The 24791-nt window shown below is 48.9% G+C and overlaps 1 protein-coding gene and 1 long non-coding RNA gene across 7 annotated transcripts in view; one reads left to right on the top strand and one right to left on the bottom strand.

The window, feature by feature from the left end:
* STX3 (syntaxin 3) overlaps positions 1–16594 on the bottom strand; it is a 43614-nt gene extending 27020 nt beyond the window's left edge. For all 3 annotated transcript variants that reach the window (XM_081240085.1, XM_081240084.1, XM_081240083.1), the window contains exon 1: positions 16369–16594. In XM_081240085.1, coding sequence (XP_081096211.1) covers positions 16369–16398 — 30 coding nt within the window. In that variant the 5' untranslated portion in view covers positions 16399–16594. The remainder of the gene's footprint in view (positions 1–16368) is intronic.
* Positions 16211–22877, top strand: LOC308620493. 4 transcript variants are annotated; one of them, XR_014016325.1, is made up of 4 exons: positions 16211–16424; positions 16824–17070; positions 18524–18689; positions 21401–22877. It is a non-coding gene; the product is annotated as an uncharacterized lncRNA (long non-coding RNA). The 4 variants fall into 4 exon arrangements; XR_014016326.1 differs by lacking the exons at positions 16211–16424; positions 16824–17070 and adding exons at positions 17081–17391; positions 18007–18172; XR_014016324.1 differs by lacking the exon at positions 18524–18689.
* Positions 22878–24791: the final 1914 nt, after the last annotated feature.

Below are 24791 nucleotides of genomic sequence, written 5' to 3'. Positions count from 1 at the left end.
GAACACCACTTATGTCATAGGTTCGTTTACAAAATAAATGAGGTAATGAATATAAAACACTTTGGCACAGTGCCTGGCATAGTGTAACTACTCAATAAATATTATGTTTTGGTGGTGGTGGTGGTGGTGGTATTGGTGATGTTACTATAACTCACTCCAGTTGGAGAACATAAAACAGAGAGGTTAAGTAACTTGGCCGAAGTCACACAGCTAAAATGTTGGAGACAGGCAGATTCTAGCCCATCCTTTGGATTTGGACCATATGTTCCTAAACTCTTCTCCACAATGTTCAGATGCATGACCTACCCTACCGGGGATCTGTATTAAAACAGTCCCAATTCCTCCAAAGCACTAGCTTCAAATCATCACAGTAGGAGCAAACATTTTCCTGTTTTCAGAAACCACCTACTGCAAAGGAAACAGCACTGTGTGCTGTTCCCTGTCAGAGCTCATGTTTATGGGGAAAAGGAAGCTCTCTCGGCAGCCCCCAGGAACCCCCAGGGACCCCGGCTTTCTTAATCTCATTCAGCTACCTCTACAAAAGCACAAAACGGCTATCTAAAGGAAGTGCTTCCATTCCCACCCAGCTAAAGGGCCTCAGCGGCTTCTGCATTCTTCCCAGATGCTCCTCCCAGACGACTGCTGCATTACACACAGCCCACCTCTAAGCAAGGAAGAACTGGTTGTTGGGAGTGGAGGTGGGCAGGGGGTGAACCCCTTGACACCTGCTTCTCCACACCCTTCAGTGGCCTTTGGCCTCCTAAGCCAAGACGTGTCACTCTCAACATGGGAACTCCACCAGCAAGGAAAGCCACCAAGGACCTCTTTCCTTCCCCTGCTACCATCCCCCAGACCTGCTACAGCAGATGGAGTTACCGGGAATTCCCACTGAAATCTGGGACTCTCCAGCCATCCGGGGAGCCTCTTCTGACTGGATCCTCTGTAATCTCATTCTCTGGCTTGTCTGCAACCATCAGCAACCCAAGCTTAATAGCCACATTCAAAGGAACTGAATCTGAGGACACTGCCACAGCCCCTAACAATCACCTTCCTAAAACTTAGGACTGATCCCGTCCTTTTGCCACTTGAAGTCGTTCAGTGATAGTTCATCTCCCAGGACTGAAAGTCCCAAAGCCTAACAGAGCACATGGGGCCCTTTAAGATCCAGTCCCGCCCACATTTCTCCCTCTGTGATGCATCTCTGGACCAGGCGCTTGGAAACTCCTAGCACTTCCTGGACACACCATTCTTTCATATTGCTGAACTGTCACATAAGGACTTCTTCCTGAAATGCATTTGTCCAGCTGGCAAAATTTTACTGAGCCTTTAAAACTCAATCTCGAACAAACTTCTCCCTGATCTGACACTCCCCGACCCCCCATGCAAACTTGAAAACCTCCCTGAGCTCCCAGTGCATTTTGTGCCAACCTTCCACAGCATCAATCCCAGCCCTCTATTAATTATCCCTTCACTTATCTATCCTTCCCCACTGACTGTAAACTCCTGGAGGGTCAGGGTTGCCTTCGGTACCCACTGGAGAAGATACTTTGAGTGTGTGCCTGCCCAGAACACCTCCCTTTGTGAAGATAACCCCGACCTTCCCCACATGATTCTGGGAAGGTTATCAATCACCACCCAAGCTCTCTGAGGATTCTGAATTGTGAAATGAACAGAGCCAAGTCAACCTATAGCAGCACCCAACAGAGATACCTGCTTGGTGCCCAGGGCTACCCTTGTTTCTGTCCTCCCGAACCCACCCCTTGGCTTAGAGCTAGTTCTACAGACCTTCCCCAGTATTCTTTCAATGAGCCCAACAGTATTCTTGTAATGCTGTTTTTTATTCATTTAGCCAGAACCGGCTTCTGTCACTTGTAATTAAAATTACTTGTACTTGGGAATTCCCTGGAGGCCCAGTGGTTAGGATCGGCTCTTTCACTGCTGAGGGCCTGGGTTTGATCCCTGGTCGGGGAACTAAGATCCCACAAGCCATGGGGAGCGGCCAAAAAAAAATAAATTGGTAAAATAAAATTACTTGTACTTGTCTTTCATTAACTTATTCCGCATGTATACTGAGCACTTACCATACGCTATACATGTAACGGAAACTTAATCAATTCTAGTTGAATAAATAACCCCTACCAGAGACCAGCAGCCTGGATCCACCCAGCAGTTTCTAAAGTGTGAGATAAAATGCTCCTTTTATCAACTATCATCAATACTTGGGCCTCTCAGCAGCCTCCAGAGAGCTCCATCTCCCAAAAAGGATCTCGGAGATCCTCACTAGAAAATAGGAACCTGGTCTCCCCCCAGGAAGGTGAGTTAACAAGCATTTGTTGAGTTTCCTCTCTTTGGAGGTCTTGTAGTATCCCCACTGAGGGGATATATCCCATGTATGTGTGTGTGTAGACACACATGAGGATGTCAACTCAGTTTTCTTCAGATAGGTACACGTGCTATGGAAATGGGATGAGGCTGCCATCGTGGGATGGACTAAGGGAAGGTTTTGGAAGCTGGGAACACCTGTGCCCTGAAGCATGGGACACAGGCCCCCCTAGCCCTCCATCATAACATGCACTTTTGAGACCCCTGGAATTTGTACAGGGATTCCCCACCCAAGACGGCCACATGTTGGCTTTGAACAGGCTCTAACAGGGCAGCCTGGGCCACCTCCAGGGAGAGGACACGTGAACTGGGAAAAAAGAAGTCTTGGGTCACCCACAACTGAAGTCCAAAACCTGTTATTACCAATAACTGGCTGTGAGACCTCTGTCAAGTCCCTTACTGACCCGAGTTTACCTGTAAATGGTAATAACACCATATACTTTATGACTTTTACGAGGCTTGGAAGAGTTCACACGTGGAAAGCTTCTAGCACAACACAGGGCACACAGCAGTGCCTAATAAGTGTCAGTTTCCCCATCACCTAGTTGTAAAGACGCGATGTCTAAAAGGGTGTGTTCTCCTCTGCGGAAAGTGCTCACACAAAGGCTTAGTCAAGAAGATCGATTCTGCAGCATCAGGACCACCAGGGTCCTATAACTGGCTTCACCTCATGCTGGTCACTGAGCCTTAAATACTGGGCTCAACATTTCTGAGCTTCAATTTCCTTATCTACAAAACAGGAACAAAAGTGTCCACCAGGGCTTTTGTGAGGATTAAATAAGATAATAATTTTAAGTTCCTTACACAACGAATAGCACATGATAACATCTCAATAAAACAACCATACATAAGATCCAGCAAAGTCATCTTCTCTATAGCTTTAATCTGGATCTAAGTACCCTTAAACAGCAAAGAAATAGAACTTTTAGAGCTGAATGCAACCCTACAGATTCGATCATCAAATTCTCTCACTTAAGAGTTGGGTAAACCAAGGCCCAAGACCAAATAATGAGCTACTGGAGCAGCCAGGAATAGAACCCAGGTTTCTTTTTTTTTTTTTTTTTTTGCGGTACGCGGGCCTCTCACTGTTGTGGCCTCTCCCGTTGCGGAGCACAGGCTCCGGATGTGCAGGCTCAGCGGCCACGGCTCACAGGCCCAGCCGCTCTGCGGCATGTGGGATCTTCCCGGACCGGGGCACGAACCCGTGTCCCCTGCATCGGCAGGCGGACTCTCAACCACTGCGCCACCAGGGAAGCCCAAACCCAGGTTTCTTGATTCCCATCTTCCCGTGCAGAGTTTTCCCACTGCAGTGTGCTGCCTCCAAAATATAAAATAACAATGGCAACAAAAGCAACAAAGTTTAGTCCAGATCAGAAAATTCCAGAAAAAGGCCATCATCCCAGGTGATCTGAGTCGCGTGATGCTGGAACCAGGCTTCTCCGTAAGAGGATCTACCAGATCCCAGGGCAAGGGTCCTTCCCCTCTGACACGTCCGTGCTCGTGCTCTTACAGGCCAAGAGGCCTCAGGGACCCCAAGGGCAAGGAAATCACATGATGCACTTTATCTTCAGCCCACATGGCTGGGCACAGCCAAGAAGAGAACTTTGGCATCTTTATCAAAGCATCAAGGCATGTGATAATAGGACCGTCAGAGTAGCTGCAACATCAGCTGCAGTAAAAAACGTACATGAGAACCACAAGCCCCACCATCCACTTCCTCTCCCCCGACCTCCTGCTGCCTCTCCTGCCAAGAGATGGGAGATACCACCAGTGACTCAGGCAGCACTGAGCTCGAATCTGGGCTCCCTCCCCCGCCCCCCACCCCTCACATGCACCCCAAAACTCAGTGAGGACAGCCAGGGCTATGGCTCCCTCTCTGGACACAGTGGAAAGAGTTCAGGGGCCCAGGACTCAACTCAACCTGCAATTAATCTCACCCAACCTCACTGCCTTTCCCTCAGCTGCCTTCTCTGTCATCCTTAGTCTGTTCGACTGTGGGTCCCTCTTCATCAGCTCTTTTAATAAAAATAGTTGCCACCTGCAGAGCCCCTAGGAGGTGCTGGGTGGCCGGCACACTCTGGCTGCTTCACGTACGCTGTGTCAATGAACCCCTCCTAAATTCTGTCATTGAGAACCTGCAGGACAGAGAAGTTCTCATCTATTCATGGCCTCCCAGCTACTGATGTGCAGAGTTGGGGCTCACACTTCGGTGGTTGGTCCTGAGCCCTTGTTAATTGCACTGCACCCCACTCACAGCAGCCCAGCCCTGCAGAAAGCGGGGCTGAGAGAAAGGCGCTGGGGGCCTTGGGGACAGCACTTGTCTCCACTAAGCCTTGGTTTTCTCACCAAGTAAGGAGCTTAGCTTTCCAATGAGGCTTTGTGGAACCCCAGGAGACCTCCGGGGTGCCTCAGAAACCACGCCGGGGGTGGGGGGGACTTGCCTGGTGGCACAGTAGTTAAGAATCTACCTGCCAATGGAGGGGACACGGATTCGAACCCTGGTCCGGGAAGATCCCACATGTCGCGGAGCAACTAAGCCGTGCGCCACAACTACTGAGCCTGCACTCTTAGCCCGCGAGCCACAGCTACTGGAGCCCATGTGCTGCAACTACTGAAGCCCGTGCACCTAGAGCCCGTGCTCTGCAACAAGAGAAGGCACCGCAATGAGAAGCCCGTGCACCGCAATGAAGAGTAGCCCCTGCTCGCCGCAACTAGAGAAAGCCCGCGCACAGCAAAGAAGACCCAGTGCAGCCATACATACATACATACATACATACATACATAAATGTATTAAAAAAAAAAAAAGAAGAAGAAGAAACCACTGGGGGAAGTCAAGCAGGTTGGCCCGCACCCCCTCTTCAATCTGCACAGCTTCATTTTCATCTGCTTTTTACACTGAGGTTGAACATAAGATTTCATTTTCAGAACGAGGCCTCTTACCAAGAGAGAAACAGGAAAGAAGGGAGGGAGGAAAACAGGAAGGGAGAAAGAAAGAAGCAAGCGTAGCTAGCTGGGAAACCACCGAAGTAAAGGAACGGATGCCTTCTAAAGAAAAGGGAAAGAAGAGGGGCTCCCCTCTCTCCTTTACAAGTTAAAACATGGCTGCAACGTACGTTTAAATCACCAGCAATTCCTTAAGGCTCATTACAAATCAGAGGGGCAAGACAGAAGGAACAAAGAAAGAGACAAAAAAAAAAAAAAAAAAAACCCACCATCCCAAATGAAGAGGTCACCGCTTGCTGGCTCTCCGATGCCCTCCCTGCCTCAGGTATCAGACCCCAGAAAGAGGAGAGGGTCCCTGGACAAGAGGGGAGACCCAGGAGCCCTCGGGAAAGTTTTGGGGCGAAGGAAATACTAACAGAAAGGATGGGACCAGCAGTCTGGACTAGGAAGGAGCATCTGGTCCTGATTCCCCCTTGTGGGGTACTGAAGGACTGTGGCCGGTGGGAACAGGTGAGCACAGATTCCCGCACCTCCTTCTCTGAACATGTAAATAGCTCTTTGCTCGGGGCTATAAACTCTTCTTTATAAACCCAGATCTTCACCCAATAAATCCGATTCAAAGAGACAAGGACGCATGATTTTTCTTGTCCCTGCAGCCTACTTCGCCCACCAGCCTCCTTCCAGGATGAGGGACTGTGGATTCCCAAAGACAAATACCACCACGTCCAAGGATTCCAAACACACACTCATGCCCGTGCACCCTCGGCCCAACATCTGGTTTTTCCAGTCTCTCTTCTCTAATTAAAAGAGTCAGGGGCTTCCCTGGTGGCGCAGTGGTTGAGAGTCCGCCTGCCGATGCAGGGGACACGGGTTTGTGCCCTGGTCCGGGAAGATCCCACATGCCGCGGAGCGGCTGGGCCCGTGAGCCATGGCCGCTGAGCCTGCGCGTCCGGAGACCGTGCTCCGCAACGGGAGAGGCCACAACAGTGAGAGACCCGCATACCGCAAAAAAAAAAAAGAGCCAGAAATTCTGAGGAAGTGTCAGCTCTGAATAGGCACTCAGGGTTCTCTGTCCCCCATTTGAGAGTCAGAGGGACCTTCTCTATGCCCCTTCTCCCTCCTACACTGTGGTCTCTTTCAGCAAAACCCTCCCAGAGGGAACGCTTCCCCTTTCCACTGACTGCCTCTTCCCGTAACACCTGCGATAGAGGAAATCAAGCGATAACGGTACCCCGGGTGAGTCTCGCACTTTTACTTTCAAGATGTTGTTCTGGCTGAACAGTCTGAGGCAAGAATTGGCCTCATTTGGAAATGAAGACACTGAGGAATAAACCCAAGGCCAGTGAGTCGCTGGACAACTGAACAAGAGGCAAAGTCCCTGATGGCCCTGCTCCATGCGTTCTGCCATAACAATGATACCACCAGATAACACGTGTATTTTGTTGCAGGCACTCTTGTGGTTTCACACATATTATTTAATTCTCACGGCAACCTTATGAGGGACAAACAGGACTTTCCCCATTGACAGCGGAGATAACTACTTAATTAGAGGAAATAACTTGTCCCAGGTGATTCAGCTAATAAGTGGCAGAGTCAGGACTCAAAAGCAGGTCTGTGGGCGCCAAGAGCCCCAGTTCTTACCCTCTACACTCTATTTGAAGATGCCCTTCCCATGCTGGATCAGAAAAACGCCCTCACTTATTTCAGGGGACGCTGCAATGTCAGTACAACGAAAATGATCTAATCTATAAGCATGAATGAAAAAAGATAGCAGTGCAGATAATCCCATGAATGTGCAGGTATGTGGAGCTATATCTGACTGCCTGAGTTGAAAACCCAGCTCTGCCCCGTAAGTAGCTGTGTGACCTTAAACAAGTGACTTAACCTCTCTGAGACTCGGTTTCCTTGTTTGTTGCATGAATAATCTGCTCATAGAACTGTTGTGAGGATTAAATTAGTGAATGCATGTGAAGTGTTTAGAGCAATGCTGGGTACATGTTAAACTCCCAAGACCATGCCACGCAGACAGTTTTCTCTAAAAAGTTTCTGCAAAAGATGCAACTCTAATGCCAATACTCAGAAGGTGGAAGCAGGACCCTTAGAATGAGCTAAATTATAGTTCATTTATTTGAATGAAGTCATTTCTCTACTATGTGGATTTAAAGAAATAAACCTCCTTCCTGAATTTTGCTTCTGCGACATTCTCACCAATTTTGACCTTTACTACTCTCATTATCATTCATTTCTTTTTTTTTTTTCTCTACGCGGGCCTCTCACTGCTGTGGCCTCTCCCATTGCGGAGCACAGGCTCCAGACACGCAGGCTCAGTGGCCATGGCTCACGGGCCCAGCCGCTCCACGGCATGTGGGATCTTCCCGGACCGGGGCACGAACCCGTGTCCCCGGCATCGGCAGGCGGACTCTCAACCACTGCGCCACCAGGGAAGCCCCATTCCTTTCTAAATAGTTTGTCATTTCCATTTTGGTTTCTTTTGAACCCAAGTGTTATTTTGAAAGGTGGTTTTAAATTTCCAAAGTGGGTAAACCTGGGGAGGACTATGACTGTATTGTTAATTTCTAATTTTATTATATCAACCTCAGGGAGCATGGCCTATATGACTTAACATTTTGTGGAATTTGACATTTTATTTATGTCTTAATACATGGTATTTTTTAATCTTCTATGTGTGCTTGAAAAGATCTTGCTTTCCATTTGTTGGGTACAAAAATCATCAGTTTCATCCCCACATGCCATGTTAATTCCTCTGCTTTTGTTTCTCAGGACCTGAGCTAGGTCTAGAGAAGGAGCAGTGAAAAGGGATGGAAGTTCATCTAAAGAGAGGAAGGAGGAAAAACAGAACAAAAATGCCCTGTGGGCAGATGTCGTCTATAATGATGAGTAAACTGTGGCTAGGGAGGTTAATTCATCCAGAATCACGCGGCTAGTAAGGAACAAACCCAGGGCTGGAACCCTGCTTGGTCCAACCCAGTGTTCACAGTGGATTATTTTAAAAGAAGGATCCTGGGGTCTCATAACCGACCACCTCGCCTACTACATTCTCCTTCTCACCCACTACAAGGTCCCATCCACAATAAGAGATCCATCTGTCCACTGACTCAGCCAACAGTATTTACTGAACATCTATCATTTCCCAAGCAATAGTACAGAACGCTGGAGAAACACAGACCAAACTCAGCACACCCTGCCCTTCGGGACCTCATGGTCTCAAATGGGAGGCAGACAGGCACACAGGTCATTGCAATGCCACGTGGTAAATGATGACAGCACTTAGCACAAGGAATTGTACACCCAGGAGAAGATGGGGCACCCAACGTCACCTGAATTCAAGGCGGAGCCCAGGGAAGGGGGAGGTATTAGAAAATGGATGCAAAGGTGACTTCTCGGGGAAATTTTGAAGGTTGCATGGATTTACGCAAAGGATACCTACAGGAAGTCCATTTGGGGTGAGAAGACCACACCTTTTCCTGCTTTCCCTCTCGCCCCAGGAGCATTCAAGAAGATTCAAAGATTACCCTCTTCTTCTTCCTCCCCTACCATAGCCTTCTCCACTCTTTCCCGACTTCCTCCCTCTCCTCCCACCCCCCACTGCCCCCTCAGCACCCCACAGTATCCAGTTGCCAAGGATACAAAAAGGAGGAAGGAGCTCACAGTGTCTTCTCTAGTCCATCCTCAGCCTCCTCCTCAACTTCCTTTCAGCCTCTGTCCCACAAGCCCCTCCCCCTCATGATCCTCCCAGAGCACTTCACTAATAGTTATAATACCTAACAGTTACTGGGCACCACCCTGGGATGAGGATTCTAAGATATGTGCCTTATATTTATTTACCAAGGCATTTAATCTCTACAAGGATCTTCTGGGGACCCTCCCCACCTTACAGCTGAGAAAACTAAAGCCTAAGGATGCAAGCAACCTCCCCAAGACCACGCAGACAGTGAGTGCCAGAGCCGGGAGGAGAGCCCAGGCAGTTTGCTGCAGAGCCCTTGTTCTCCACCACCACGGAATGATGCCTCTTAACAGCAAACCCCACCCCCAGCTGTAGCCTGCAGCCCGCCCCCCTCCACCCCCGCCCCCTCCGCAAACATCCAAAGCACTAAAACACAGATGCCGTACCAAAGAGGTCGTGATAAACAAGGAAAGACTGAGAAACTGTCGCAGCTCAGAGGACGCTGCAGAAACATGACACCTCAATGAAATGCATTACCTTGGGTGGGCTCCTAGATCAGAAAAAGGGACATCCATGGGAAAACAAGTGGAATCTAAATAAAGTCTAGAGCTTAGTGAATAGCAATGTACCAAGGTCAGTCTCTCAGTTTCGACAAACGTACCATCATAACTTGAGATATTAACAATGGAGGAAACCCAGTAGACAGGAACTCTCTGTACTATCCTTGTAACCTTTCTGTAAATCTACAATTAGTCTAGAATAAAACGTTTATTTCTAAAAAAAGCAATCTTGCTGCTGTACCGCGTTGCCCTGACCCAGGCAGCTAAACATACCCAGATAGTATATGCTCCACTAATCTCTTTGGGTGGGGACTGAACCTTACCCACGTCTCCAGATGGAGACAGGAGAACGTTGCCATGGACACGGCCCAATGCCAGAAAACAGGCTGACCTAACAGTGGAGACAGTGATGAGGGGAGGAAGCTACAAAGGGGCCTAATGTAAAAGGCTGGAGGTAAGGCCCCTCGGGACTACAGAATCTCCCAGCAAGTTCATTTGTAGAATATGCCCGTTCATCCACTGGATAGCAAGGTTTACAGCTTTCTGAGCTGTGGGCTGGGACGTGAAAACACAGGGGAAATGAGGCGTGTGTGGTCTGGGCTCTCAGAGAGGAGGTTTCACATAACGTTACGTGGCTGCTTTTACGTATCGACAAAAATAAAGATTTGTGGAAGCCCAGGGAAGGCCTGGTGAATGCCAGATCTGGAAGCTTCCTTGCAGCGATGACATTGGAACTGAGCCTTGAGGGACGCAGAAGATTTTCCAGGGAAAGAACGAGGTTGCTAGAGTTTCACCGTGGTATCCACATCTTCTCCTTCATGGTCTTTCTGAAAAGGGGCAACCCTCCGTGAGGTGTTGGGCTGGGGTACAGCTAGGAGCCTTGGAACTCATCCATCCTCATCCTGGAGGACAGAACAGTGACCTCTGGCTTCGTCAGCACATTCATGGGTTCCCTGAGTACACGCTGCACTTCAAGCAGGTAAAGTTGCACCAACCCAGAGGGGACGGAAAGTCCTAGTGATGAATCCGGGGTGTGTAAGGAAAGGCCAAGGTGCTGTTGATCAGTCAATGGACAAGTGTTTACTAGGGAACTACCATGCAGAGTGCTGGCCCTAGGACCCCAGAAGAACGTCCCATCAGCCACCACATCAAGGGCATACAGTGTAGTTGGGGAGATGATTATATACAGTGTAGGGTGATATAAATAAGCAAGACAGACTTGTTCAATTCTTCATCTCACCACTTACCAGCTGGGGAATCTCAATCTCAATCTGAGCCTCAATTCCCTTAGTTGTAAAATGGCAATAATATATAACACCATCTTGCCTTGTGGGGTTCAGAGGGTTAGAGACAAGGTGTGTAAGGCACCGAACACAAGTCCTTTCCGACAGTAAGTAGCAGCTCAATAAATGATCATTGTTACTGCAGTTGATACAGTGACACCAACAAGTAATAGAGCCATCGATCTTAAAGATGACAGGACCTAGGAGGCAAAAGAGTCCAACCCATAAAAAACAGATGGGAGGTGGTCTCAAGCCCACTCCATGGTAAGAAAAAACCCCGCTGACTTAACAGAAGTATCAATATTTCACTGCAAAGCAACATGCAGCCCATGAGGGCTGCCGGCATGGAGGGGGCATATTCTAGGCTGCGTTTAGGGAGCGTTACCTATAAAGTGAGTTTGGGAAGATGGGCAGGAATTTTGACAAAAGGGGAAAGGAGCCCTGAAGGGAGAGAAAACAACATGAACAATCGTTTCTCCCCCGGCTCCTGCCAGCCCCCCACCCCCAGCCTCCCCGCCCCCCTCCCAGGAATAAAAATAACACTAATCCCCTGCTCTCAGCCAAGCATTTTCTCTCTGGCTTCTGGCTGATGGGTCTGTAATCCCTACTCAATCCCTATCACTGTCATCTCAGCCCTGCTCATGGCAGAACAGCTCTCCCAGGGGATGAATCCTGCCAGGGAGAAGGAGGAAGTGAGGAAGGAACCACCGACCAGTCACCAATCTTATCACCGAAGGATGGAATCTCAATGGGGAGAGTTTCCAGGCAGGGTGTTACAACCTGGCCATGATCCAAAGCACCTGGCACGTAGTAGGGGCTCATTAAATAGTCTTGGAAGGAATTAGGCTCTAAAGGGGACGTACAGCTCCATGTTTCTGATGGTTATACTATAACCGTGCTCCTGAGGAACTCAAATGGGGGCACTTCAAAGGGGGAAGGAGGCCAAGGACAAGCCATTTAAGATGCAGCAGGACACAAGACAGAACAGAAAGAGTGCAAAAGTCAGTCTGGTCTTTAGGGCCTCCGGTGGTTGATTTCATTAGCGTGTCCTTATTGGCGCTGGCTGTGGAGGAACCAGTACACCCCAAGATGTTTCCAGTTCCCTACAGATCAATCTCCACAGGGATCCAAAGTCCTTGCCCTCCATTCCGTACATCACTGCTTCTCTATGAGCATTAATCTATCTTTGATGTTGGGGGTTCTCTTTTCATGGAATATACCCCTTTGTTTTCCCTATATGACCATGTATTCTTTCTGTATAAGAACTCTGCCTAGAATTCCCTGGCGGTCCAGTGGTTAGGACTCCGTGTTTTCACTGCAGTGGACCGGGTTCGATCCCTGGTCGGGGAGCTAAGATCCCACAAGCCACGCGGCATGGCCAAAAGAAGTAAATAACTCTGCCTAACAGGATGCCCAGCAGTATGCTAGGCACATAGAGGTCAAAAAGCACCGATCGTGTTGTTTGTGTGAAGCACTCGCCAACGGGAGAACGGGTGAGAAAATCCAGGATCCTTGCCTTTCTTAGGAGACTCCCCGTGCCTCTGAAGGAATTAGATTTCAGCCTTAACACGGACTTGAACAGGAGCATCACTTCTTCTGCGAAGAGCCCCCAGGCCCTAGTGCCCTGTCCCCAGGGGCTGGCCAACAGGGTCTTCCTGCGGTTGCTTCTGTCCCAAGGATGGGACACTGTGTCTGTTTCTTCTGTGTCTCCCTAGCTGACTGTGACCTCCCTAAGGCCCAGGAGTATGTGTTCACCAGCATTACCATCCCCATCCCCAGCACCTATCAGAGGGCTTAGGACATAGTAGGCACTCGGTTTTTTTTTTTTTCTTTTTTGGCTGTGTTGGGTCTTCATTGCTGCGCACCCGCTTTCTCAAGTCGCAGCGAGCGGGGGTCACTCCTTGTTGCAGTGCACGGGCTTCTCATTGTGGTGGCTTCTCTTGTTGCGGAGCACGGGCTCTAGGTGCACGGGCTTCAGTAGTTGCAGCACGTGGGCTCAGTAGTTGTGGCTCCCAGGCTCTAGAGCGCAGGCTCAGTAGTTGTGACGCAGGGGCTTAGTTGCTCCGCAGCATGTGGGATCTTCCCGGACCAGGGCTCAAACCCGTGTCCCCTGCACTGGCGGGCGGATTCTTAACCACTGCGCCACCAGGGAAGTCCCTCCGTAAACATTTGCTGAATTAAAAGAGGGCCAGGCAAGAGGTTCCTGGATGGGAATTGTCTGGACTCAGCGGATCCAAAGTTCAGCTGGTGAGAAATCAGGAGGAACCGCCTTGTGAGACAGGCTGGGTGTAGGCACCGCACATTCCTGGCAAGCGGGTCTGATGTCCCTGAAAGGGCAGGCTGCTGGGATGGCCAGCCAGGAGGAGCCATGCAAGAGATAAAATGAGTCAGGGCTTGTGACTGTAGCCTCAGGAAGGTGTGCCCTTCAGTGTGGATGCTGCTCCCAGCAGGTCACGTTTGGGGAACTCGAATTTACTGTGGTGGGTGATTATCACGGATTATCTCGTTTCACCCTCAGTGACCCTATAGGGAGGGTACGATGATCCACTTTACAGGAGCGACTCTGAGACCTCAGTCCTATGGACGTCAGAGCCTCCCAGTGCTTGGGACAGGCTCACAATGAAGCATTTCTAGAAACACACATCGTCAGAGTTGATGGAGGCCTTGAACCTCCTCATGTGCTTCCCCCCTCCCTCCAAGAACACTCAGATTCCTACAACATGCAACATCCCAACAAGCTTCTTGCCTCCCTCCCATGTCCTGCCAGCCCAGCCCAGCCCATCCTCGGGCAGCTCTGACTACCAAAAACGCTTTCTACAGAGCCCTCACGTCTGCCCATCAGCCTCGCTTCTTCACGTCTTCTCCTCTTATCTACTCGAGCAGAGCTAATCCCCTGCACGTGACAGCTCTCCAGCTATCCGGAGGCAGTTAACGCCTCGCCTCCCCCAGAGTTTAGAAGGAGCCCCACAGACAGAGATTGCACCAGGCTCAGGGTAAAATTGGTTTCATGAAGTTAGCAAACGTTGATAAAAGGAATCAGAGAGACAAGATGGTTATCTTGTTGCTGGTGGGGGGGCGCGGGGTGTCTCTCTCCCAGGGGAAGGAGGGGCTGGTTAGGGGAGCCAAAAGCCATCTAAACCTTAACAACAAACAGTCTTCAAGAAAAACGTTAATATTGCCGGAAGGGGCTTCTGAGATCAACCAGACTCCTTGCTTTCCAAAGGGGGACTGGAGGAGCAGAGAGTTAAAGTGACACCAAGGAACACAGCTCTTAAAGGGCAAAGCCACAACTGGAATCCCTTGAACCCACAGCCGGGGCCTCTTGCACAGTGTTACCACCCATCTCCCTGCTCCACAGGGCTGGAACAGCACCTGTGATGTCAGAACAGCACTGCCATCATAACGGCGCCATCTACAATCTCACTTCCACCACATCCCCAAGAGGGAAAGGGAGAAACACAGCATTAGCTCCATTTTACAGAAGGTAACAGTGAGGCTCGGAGAAGCAAAGGGACTTGCTTGGGTTCCCCGGCAAAGTGAATTTATACTTGGAACTCAAAGTTCAGTTAAGGCTCTGTGCTGTTTGTTGGCAATGGCCGTTGAAAGGGCCGTGGGAGGGACTTCCCTGGCGGTCCCGTGGTTAGGACTCCACGCTCTCACTGCCGAGAGCACAGGTTCCATCCCTGGTCGGGGAACTAAGACACCGCAAGCCGGACATGGAATGGACTTCCTAACGCAAGGAAGGGCGCCACCTCCGCCTGCTGTCCAGTTCTGCATTGTTTCGGGACTGCCGGCTGCGCGCTCCAGGAAGATCTTCAAAACCACGCTCTTCTTCCCTTTCTGCCGCCCCAGTCAGCGTGCTCCAGGGCGAGAGGGGTCAGCAGCCTGGGTTCCTCCCCCAGCTGAGCCCTCACCAGCTCTGTGACCTGGGGCGTCCCTCCTTCCCAGTCTGAGCTCTAGTTTCCTCACCTTTAAAAACAGAGGCAATCAATTCTGCCCTGACAGTAAACGGGATGTTATGAGGCTCAGATGACAATGAGCAAGTAGGAGGCTGGGAGGCTCACTGCCACCATCGGTGCCACCAAGGCTGCCCCTTGGCCACCAAGGCTGCCCCTTGGCCTCCGTCACTTCCCCATCACCCCCACCTCCTCCACAGCCCTACTACCTAGAGCAGGTAAGAGGGTCAAGAAGGTCTCAGCCAAGACAACGGAGGAGAAAGAAAAATAACTGTGACATCAGCCCAGAAGCCCCTCACACTTGAACCAGGCTCTATTTTTCCGAAGAGCTTTCGCAGTGACGAGCATAAGATTTACCGTTGCTTAGTCCTGCATGTGCCAGGCACCATACAAAGGGCTCTGCATACTCTCTTGGGCTTAGTCCTCACAACTACCCATTTGACAGATGACAAAACTTCGGCTCCAAGGTTAAGTACGGGATGGCTGGTACGTAGTGGAGCCAGAAGGCAAACCCAGTTCTATCCAGTCCCCTGTTCCCCAACCTTTAATGTGCTCATGATCACCCGGGGAGATTTATGAATAATCAGATTCTGATTCCATAGGTCCAGACTGAGGCCTAAGCTTCTGCGCTTCTGACAAACTCCCAAGTAGATGGACTACTTTGTATCACGGGCTACATTTTAAATTCCGTTAAGACAGAGCCTGAGTCACCCAATCCCCGGGGCTTAGCACTGGGCCTGCCCCATAGAATACACTCAATAATTATTTGTTCAATGAATCCGTGAATGTTGGACTTAATCCATGCTTTAACACTTCTCTATACGAAGCCCCATTATATCATTTGATCTCATAACAAATCTCTAAGGCATATCAATCTCCCTTTGACAGATAAGGAAACAGGCTCAAAAGAGTACAGTAGCCTAAGGTTTTACAGCTTTTGTGCAGCAGAACCGGAAACGATCTACCTGCAGATCCTTGGCCCTGACCACAGCTGTCCCAAGGATGGGGGTGGGCGTGGGAGGGGGAATTAATCATTACAGACAGCTGGGTGGTGAGGAGCTGGCCCCCATCCAGGCACGTGACCAGCTCACAGCTCGGGAGGTCACCCACTAGAGCTGCTCTCCGGGGGCGAGGGCAGTCGTCTCAGCGTCCCCCAAGAGAGAAACGAGGAGGAGCGTGGGAGGAGGCGGGTACTGGGCACAGTGCCAGGCAGCATTGGGCAGGTGGTGAGTGCCCCTTGACCTCACAGAGAGCCCCGCTGGACCCAAGCACCCACCACCTCCCGCGGATCCCATCTCTAGACTGATGCTGTCCAGCTTGGGGGGCGGGGAGGAGACTAGAGGCATCCAGGGAAATTGCAGCCTAGCGATGAATCACCGGCACATGACCCCAGAGAGGAGGGGTGGGTGCGTCTGGGGCTTGGGGAGGACAGGCCTTGCGCCCGCCCCGCACTCCCCCCGCCCAGCCTCGATTTGGGGGAGCGAGGGAAGCCCCTCTCCCGCGCAGCTCCACCCCCGCAGCCCCCGGCCCGCCCGGTTCCCGGGTGCGGCGGGACTCACGGCCTTCAGCTGCTCCAGCCGGTCCTTCATCCTGGTGCCCAGGCGCCCGGAGGCAGGTGAGCGCGTCCCAGGTGAGCGGCCGGAAGTGGCGGCCGGGCCCGGCCAGGACGGAGGAGCAGGCGGAGGCGGGCGGCGGCCGCGGGCGAGAAGGAGCGTCCGAGGCCACTGGAGACTCCGCCGCGCCGCCCCCTCCGGCCCAGCCGGCGCAGCGCGCTCCAAATCCGGCTCCCCGGCCGGCGCCGGCGCGCAGCGCTGATCCGCCCGGCGGACCCGCCCCTTACCTGGGCCGCGCCCCGCGCTCCTCCTTAAAGGGCCAGTGCCCCGCCGCCGCCCGGCCACCTTTCGCGCCTCTCACTCCACCTCCCCTAGCTCCAGGTGCCCCGATGGAGCAGCACTGGGAGATCCCGCCGCGAATGGGTCTGTCTGACCTCAATTCCAACCTTTCCATTCAACAGCCATTCACTACCTGTGCCGGGCTCTGTGCTAGGATCCAGCCCTCAACAGACTGATTCATTGCTAGGCGGCGCCCACATCCCATAAACGAGGAACTCTGAGACAACGTGATTCGTGCTATAACAGGTGGGAGAGAGAGAGCAATTAATTCTGCCTGGAGGAAGGGCATTCCAAGTAAAGGAATGCGCACGGTCCGGGGGACTGCGTGCTGGAGCTGAAAGAGTGTGTTCCTCGTGGAAATAACTGGAGGTGAGGAGGGGTGGGGAAGGCTGGGACGAAGAATTTGGATTTTATGCTGTTGGCAATGGGGATCCTTAAGAGAAATGCAAGCAGTTCAAGGATGAAGTCAGAACACCTGCCACTAACAAAGTGTGTACCTTTGGAAAGTTATTGTTTCTCTAGGGGACTCCGTTTCTGTATCTATAAATCAGAGATATTACCCACTTCCCAGTTTGCTGTGGGGCTTTGCTGACAGAGGAGGAATGACTGATTCGTCACCTGTGGAGCAGAGAGCTGTAAGAGAAGGATGTGTGTATTGGAAAGCTTAAGCTTTCCTACCTGATCCCCTAGGTGAGCAGTACCTGATCCCACTTTCTGAAAAGTGGGCGGTTTCTTCGCACTGCCCCTCCGTCTTTCTCCCCTCCCCGGCCCCACACCTCCACCCTCTCTTCCCTCTTCCCTCTTTATCTTCCTTCTTGGGAACAGATGACATATCCAGCAGATATGGAGTGGAGCTCAATAAATAGGACTGACAGGCCTAAGATTCAATCCTCAAATCAGGGAAAGAATCTGAGCTCTGCATCCAGATTAAAGGGCTGTAGGACTTTCTTGGTGGTGCCGTGGTTAAGAATCCGCCTGCCAGTGCAGGGGACACGGGTTCAAGCCCTGGTCCGGGAAGATCCCACATGCCAGGGAGCAGCTAAGCCCGTGTGCCACAACTACTGAGCCTGCGCTCTAGAGCCCTCGCGCTACAACTACTTAAGCCCGCAACAAGGGAAGCAGCCACCGTAATGGGAAGCCCGTGCACCACAACGAAGAGTAGCCCCCGCTCACCGCAACTAGAGAAAGCCCGCGTGCAGCAACGAAGACCCAACGCAGCCAAAAATAAATAAATATATATATTTTTAAAGGGCTGTAAATATTTTCGTAATTCTAACAGAACTTTGCCCTGTTCTGCAATCTTAGCGCTTGCTCCGTGCTGACTTCATCCCCTCCCATGAAGATATGGTCTGTAATCCTCGCTCTAGTTCTGCACACTTCCTTCTACCCGAGGCGTTCGCTAGGTGAATTAATTTCCAGTCTTTGGTAAAGGGAAGGCTTCTGCGCCCCCTGGTGGTCAGAAATGGAAACGGTAAGCTAATCAGAAACCGCATTCCACCTCCTTTCCTTAACAAATTTTTGTTAATGGGGATAGTTAAGTTTCCGCGCTTCAGGAAAAGAGAGTCTTCTGAGGAGACAGATATGTGAACAACTCTTTATATTAGACGTCTGAAAAGGACCACAGGAAATGATCAAGGGTGGCCATTCAGCCTCTGCCTGAATGCATTTTAATTTTTTCATTTTTTTCAAACACTCTCAAGCATCTTCTCTGGTTGAACAGTTCCAAGTGTTGTTTAAGTGTTTTGTTATATGAAACAAAAATTTTCCTTCCTATAACTTCCACCACTGTTTCTTTCTCTTTGCCTTTGTCCAAACATTGAAGAAATTTAATCTGTCCTTCGCAAGACGGGCTTTCCATGAAGGGACAGTAGCTATGGAACCACAGAACGATTGCTGACACACAGCCAGGAGGACTGAGTTCGAGACACAGTTTCTGCCACAAAACAGCTGTCACTTGACATCACACAATCTATTCTCTCATCTGTGAGGTAAGGAGGCTGATCAAAACTAGTGATTCTCGAACTTTGCAAGATCAAGAACATCATACATTCTTTTTTTAAATTTTTATTTTTTTTGTTTTTTAATAGTGTTTATTTATTTTTACTTGTTGACAGTTTGCTCTATTTATTTATTTATTTATGGCTGTGTTGTGTCTTCGTTTCTCTGCGAGGGCTTTCTCTAGTTGTGACAAGCGGGGGCCACTCTTCATCGCGGTGCGCGGGCCTCTCACTATCGCGGCCTCTCTTGTTGCAGAGCACAGGCTCCAGACGCGCAGGCTCAGTAGTTGTGGCTCACGGGCCCAGTTGCTCCGCGGCATGTGGGATCCTCCCAGACCAGGGCTCGAACCCGTGTCCCCTGCATTGGCAGGCAGATTCTCAACCACTGCGCCACCAGGGAAGCCCAAGAACATCATACATTCTTAATTTTCATTTGTGGATATCTTGTTTTGAATGATTCCATATCCCTTAGAAAATACATTTACTAGGTAATCAGAATTTGGTTTCCTCAAACTCATAGATACAGAGAACAGATGATTGCCAGAGATGGGGGGCGGGGAGCAAAATGGGTGAAGGGAGTCGAAAGGTACAAACTTCAAATTATAAAATATGTAAGTCCTGGGGATGTAATGTACAGCATGGTGACTACAGTTAATAATACTGTATTGTATATTTGGAGTTGCTAACAGACTAGATCCTAAAAGTTCTTATCAAGGGTCCTCTCTGCTATTGTCAAACTTGTTTTTATAAACTCCTGTTTTATATTTTATTCTGGTATATCAATCTTGAGTACTTTATTGTCAGGTCTTCATTGGTAACCCCCTTCCCTATGACAGTACAGTGTGTACTCAATTTTGGAGCATGGAAAATACATGTACTTGTTTTGTACCTGTAGTTTGGATATATACTTGACATCTTTGTGCTTTGGTCTTTCAAAAATTTTAAGGCTGTAATGAGGAGTCACATTTACAATCATCAATATATTCTCTACAGTTCTCTACAGTGAATATGCTCCCTTAATTAAATCATGATGCTGGGGGAAAAAAAGTTCTTATCAAAACAAAAACAAAGTTGTAACTATGTGAGGTGATGGATATATTGTGGTTATCATTTTGGGATTAACATGTACACACTACTATATAGAAGATAGATAACCAACAAGAACCTACTGTATAGCACAGGGAACTCTATACTCAGTGGTAACCTATATGGGAAAAGAATCTGAAAAGGAATGGGCATATGTATATGTATAACTGAATTACTTTGCTGTACACCTGAAACTAACACATTATAAATCAACTATACACGAATAAAATTTTTTTAAAAATCATTATGTTGCACACCTTAAACTAATGCAATGTTATATGTCAATATATATTTCAATAAAACTAGGAAACAAAAAAGAAATTTGGTTTCCTAGGAGAGGATGTTTCCATGAAGGGGAAAAAAAATGACATTTTGGTTAGCCTATGTGGCCATAACAGAAATGACCATTTGATTTTCCTTAACCTTTTTACACATTGAAAACAGCATAAAGACCGCTCTTAACTGCACGTAGAGTCCAGGAACCCAGGAAGGGAAGCATCAGCAGAGTTCTCTTCTTATGACATTCTATTCGAAGGGAGTTGTCACAGACTTCAAGCCTTTTTTAAAAAACTCCTGTTAGGTATGAACCCTATTTTGTTCATTTTCTATTAATATTTGCTCTTCCATGACAGGCAGAAGTCTGGATTGCAGCAGCTAGTTGTGTAAAGTAAACTGAAGAAAGTCAAGTTACTGAGGGACAAGGGACCTGGGTGAGGAGAGGCCATGGGCTGGTGAGGAAGACTCTGACATTGAGCCCAAGTGGACTGTAGGGTCTCCACGTAGATGGACAGTGACTTAAGGTTCCAGGCTTAGTAGGATCCCCTCCTCTCTGATGTATTTTTATTTTTCTGCTCTACCAGGGTGCTTGGTTTCCCACCATGTCTAGTGCGTAGCTGTTTCCCCACTAAACAAATATAGCAGGATTAAATCAAGTGTTTGCATTTTGGCTATAGATAAGTCAGCCAACACTTAATTTCACCTTTACAAACAAACCAAAAAGAAGATCCTGGGGTCTGGGGCTCCGCTTCCCTCTCTCTCTCTTTCCTCTAAGCCTGTTTCTTTCCCACTGGAGAAAAGCACTGAGCCTTACCCCACCTTGACCCTCAGGGCCTGCTGAGGAACAGGTGAGACCACTTTCTGGCTATTGTACCTGGAGGCAGTGTCCCCAGGGTGCGGTGTTCAATAGAAAGAGATAAAGGAGCTAGAAAATTGAAAGGGAATGTCCTTTCTTTTTTTTTTTTTTTCTTGGTACGCAGGCCTCTCACTGTTGTGGCCTCTCCCGTTGCAGAGCACAGGCTCCGGATGCGCAGGCTCAGCGGCCATGGCTCACTGGGCCCAGCCGCTCCTCGGCATGTGGGATCTTCCCGGACCGGGGCACGAACCCGTGTCCCCTGCATCAGCAAGTGGACTCTCAACCACTGTGCCACCAGGGAAGCCCAGAGAAGATCTTTTCTGTTCCCCACAGCAGTTCTTCCCCACTGCAGGGAGGATGGAGAATATACTTCCTGACTTGTAGTTTTCACCCCCTTACAGTTTGTATTAGTTATCTATTGCCACATAACAAATTACCTTAAAACAGCTTGAAACAACATTACCCTCTGGTTTCTGTGATTCAGGAATCCAGGTGCAGTTTAGCTGGGTGCCTCTGCCTCAAGACTGCAATTAAGGTGTTGGCTGGAGGCTGCGTCTCATCTCATGGCTTGACTGGGAAAGGATCTGCTTCCAAAGTCACTCACGTGGTTGCCAGCAAGATTCAGTTCTTCAAGGGCTGTACTTCACCCTGTGGGCCTCTTCATAGGGCAGCTCACAACAGGGCAGCTGAATTCCATCAGCCCAAGCAGGTGAGAGGGATAGAGAAAGAGAGAGAAAAGCCAAAGTGTTTCTATAACCTAATCTCGGCTGTGACATCACTTTTGCCATACTGTATCGATTAAAAGAGAAGCCCTAGGGCTTCCCTGGTGGCGCAGTGGTTGAGAGTCCGCCTGCCGATGCAGGGGACACGGGTTCGTGCCCCGGTCTGGGAAGATCCCACATGCTGCGGAGCAACTAGGCCCGTGAGCCATGGCTGCTGAGCCTGCGCGTCCGGAGCCTGTGCTCCGCAACGGGAGAGGCCACAACAGTGAGAGGCCCACATACCGCAAAAAAAAAAAAAAAAAGAGAGAGAGAGAAGTCCTAAGTTCAGCCCATACTCAAGGCCAGGAGATTACATAAGGGGATGAAGACGGAGAGCCATCTCAGCAGCTGCCTAGGACACAATTCAAATCCCAAGTTCATGCCAGAGTTACGCTTTTTCACCTCAGAGCTCTCTTCTCCCCTGTATCTGAACCGGACAACTCTGACCCATTCTAGGATTGTGTCCCTCACACATGCTTCCCTGACAGCCTGGACTTGAAGATAGCCCTACCACACTGTGTAACCTGGTCTACCTCCTGTACCTTCCATGAGCTCCGTGAGGTCAGCAGCCTTGTCTTTCCTTTTCACTAATGCGAACCCAGACCCCAGCCTCGGCCCCAAAACGTCATTGTAGGCACTCAGTTAGGGTTTACCAAATTAATTAAATGAAGCTTCTTGTCATATGGCTCCATTATGTCTTTCTTCTGATTAAAACTCATCAGTGGCTCCTTATTACAAGATTAAGGAGTCCAGACTCTTCTTGGAATGGCATTCAAGCCCTTGCGCAGTCTGGCCCCAGCCCAAGGTACTGTCACTCCCTGACACACACAGCCCCACCTTCAGCCTCCTCAAACACCCACCTCTTCTCTGCATCTAACATGCCCAGGATTTCCCACCCATCTCTGCCTGATTTGTCCTTTTTCCATTTCATGTCTGACAAATCCCTACTCCCCCTTCAAGACCGAGGCCTTCTCCAGTTCACGTCTCCTTGGCCCTCTGCCCTCCCACCCCAAACAGTACTTGTTCAGATCTATTTTAAAAGCAGGGCTTCGCTGGTGGCGCAGTGGTTGAGAGTCCACCTGCTGCTGCAGGGGACACGGGTTCGTGCCCTGGTCCGGGAAGATCCCACATGCCGCAGAGCGGCTGGGCCCCTGAGCCATGGCCGCTGAGCCTGCGCGTCCGGAGCCTGTGCTCCACAACAGGAGAGGCCACAACAGTGAGAGGCCCGCATACCGCAAAAAAAAAAAAATGAAGCAAACCCTGGGTTGTCTTATACCTCGTTGCTTACATATCTGTTGAGAGCAACGACCAGGTATTATGTTATTCACCTTCCAGGGGTACTGTGAGGTAGGTGCACTGCAATTATTTGGAGGATAAATCAAGGAATAGTTGACTGCTGTTCTTATGTAGTGTGTGACTACACATACACACACACACACACACACACACACACACACACACACACACACTCCCTAGGGATTCTCCTCTCCTCTCCTTAAGGAGGAAAGAAGATCCTTCCTGGATCTTAAAACTAAATGCAATTGCAACTCCCTGTGTCACTAAACTGTGTGTTTAAAACAATGTATTTTAAAGACATAGAGGACAGACTTGTGGTTGCCAAGGACGAGGGGGATGGGTGGGGAAGGGATGAAGGGGGAGTTCGGAATTAGCCGATGCAAAATATTATATACAGAATGGATAAATAACAAGGTCCTACTGTAGAGCACAGGGAACTATATTCAATATCCTGTAATAAACCATAATGGAAAAGAATATGAAAGATGTATATATATATATAACTGAATCACTTTGCTATACATTAGAAATTAATACCACATTGTAAATCAACTATACTTCAATAAAATAAATTTTTAAAAAATAATGTGCTTTGTTTATAAAGATGTTTTATATCATGTTGTTCAGATGTTTTCCTAACACGAATCTCCCTATACCACATACCTATACCTGTGATTTAACAATATAAATAATTTGCACCATATTCATTTGTTTTTATGTTTATACAAACTCCTTAATCCCTGGAGCCCTCAAGCACAGAGTTCTCCGAGGAGCCTGGCAAGGTAAGTGGGAAGACTCAGTGAGGAAGCCTCAAGCAGAGAAGCCTGCTGTTACAGCTGAGCTGCAGAAGACATGCTTGTTTCTTACAACACCTGTGAAACACCTATCAAGAGTAACAGGATAAACATAGGGAAACCTTAGGTGAAAGGAATTGAACACTTATGTCTTTAAACTTTTGGTATTTAAAAAGATGAGCCATCTAGTGTATTTCTCCATGTCGATGTTTGAATAACCATGTGCACCTTTTATTATCCTTTTACAGTTTGGGGTTTTTTTTCCTTGGAGATCTCACAATAACTCGGGGAGACAGAGTAGATAGTATTGTCCCCATTTTATCATGCAACTGAATTGTTAGAAAAATGAAGCGATTTTCCCAAGCTCTTATTGGACAGTCATAGCATGTTGGGAGAGTGGTTTTGTGCCCAGGCTTTTGTGACCACGCTGCCCAGGTCAAATCTCAGTTTTATGTTTACTGGCTGTGTGACCTTGAACAAGTTACTTAGCCTCCCTGTGTCTCAGTTTCCTTATATGTAAGCAGAGATAATAATAACACGCATTTCATGGGTTATTATGATGATAAATGGGTTGATATATGGCAATCATTAATTCCCTTATTCAATCACTGGAAAAGAAGACTGCTGACTCATAACTACACTGTTTTCTCAAAGAGCGTGGGGAACTGAAAAGTGCCTGGAATATTTCAATCACTAGTGAAATTGCCCTCTTTTTATCCCGTCAGCCTTAGCCACGGCAGCATTTTCCAAAGTAGATTCAACAAGATAAAATATTTCCTAAGAGATTCCAAGGAATAAAAGAGTTTGGTGGTGACAATTTAGAAAACATGCAACACGCATCCCTCATCTTGGAGTGTCATGACTGCACGTTTGCACAGTGCAGGCACTGAATAAACCTGCAGTAAACCACTAGTTTTATTTTGATCAGCATAGTATTCTTCACATTTGTTTGACCGTATAATGTTTATTTCCCCCAAACACCTATTATTCAACAGGATTGGTGTCCTACAGGTAGTAACACTGA

This window comes from Mesoplodon bidens (genome assembly GCF_964165515.1).
Source record: "Mesoplodon bidens genome assembly, chromosome: 7".
NCBI classification, from domain to species: Eukaryota; Metazoa; Chordata; class Mammalia; order Artiodactyla; family Ziphiidae; genus Mesoplodon; species Mesoplodon bidens.
This window is presented reverse-complemented; position numbering and strand designations above follow the sequence as displayed.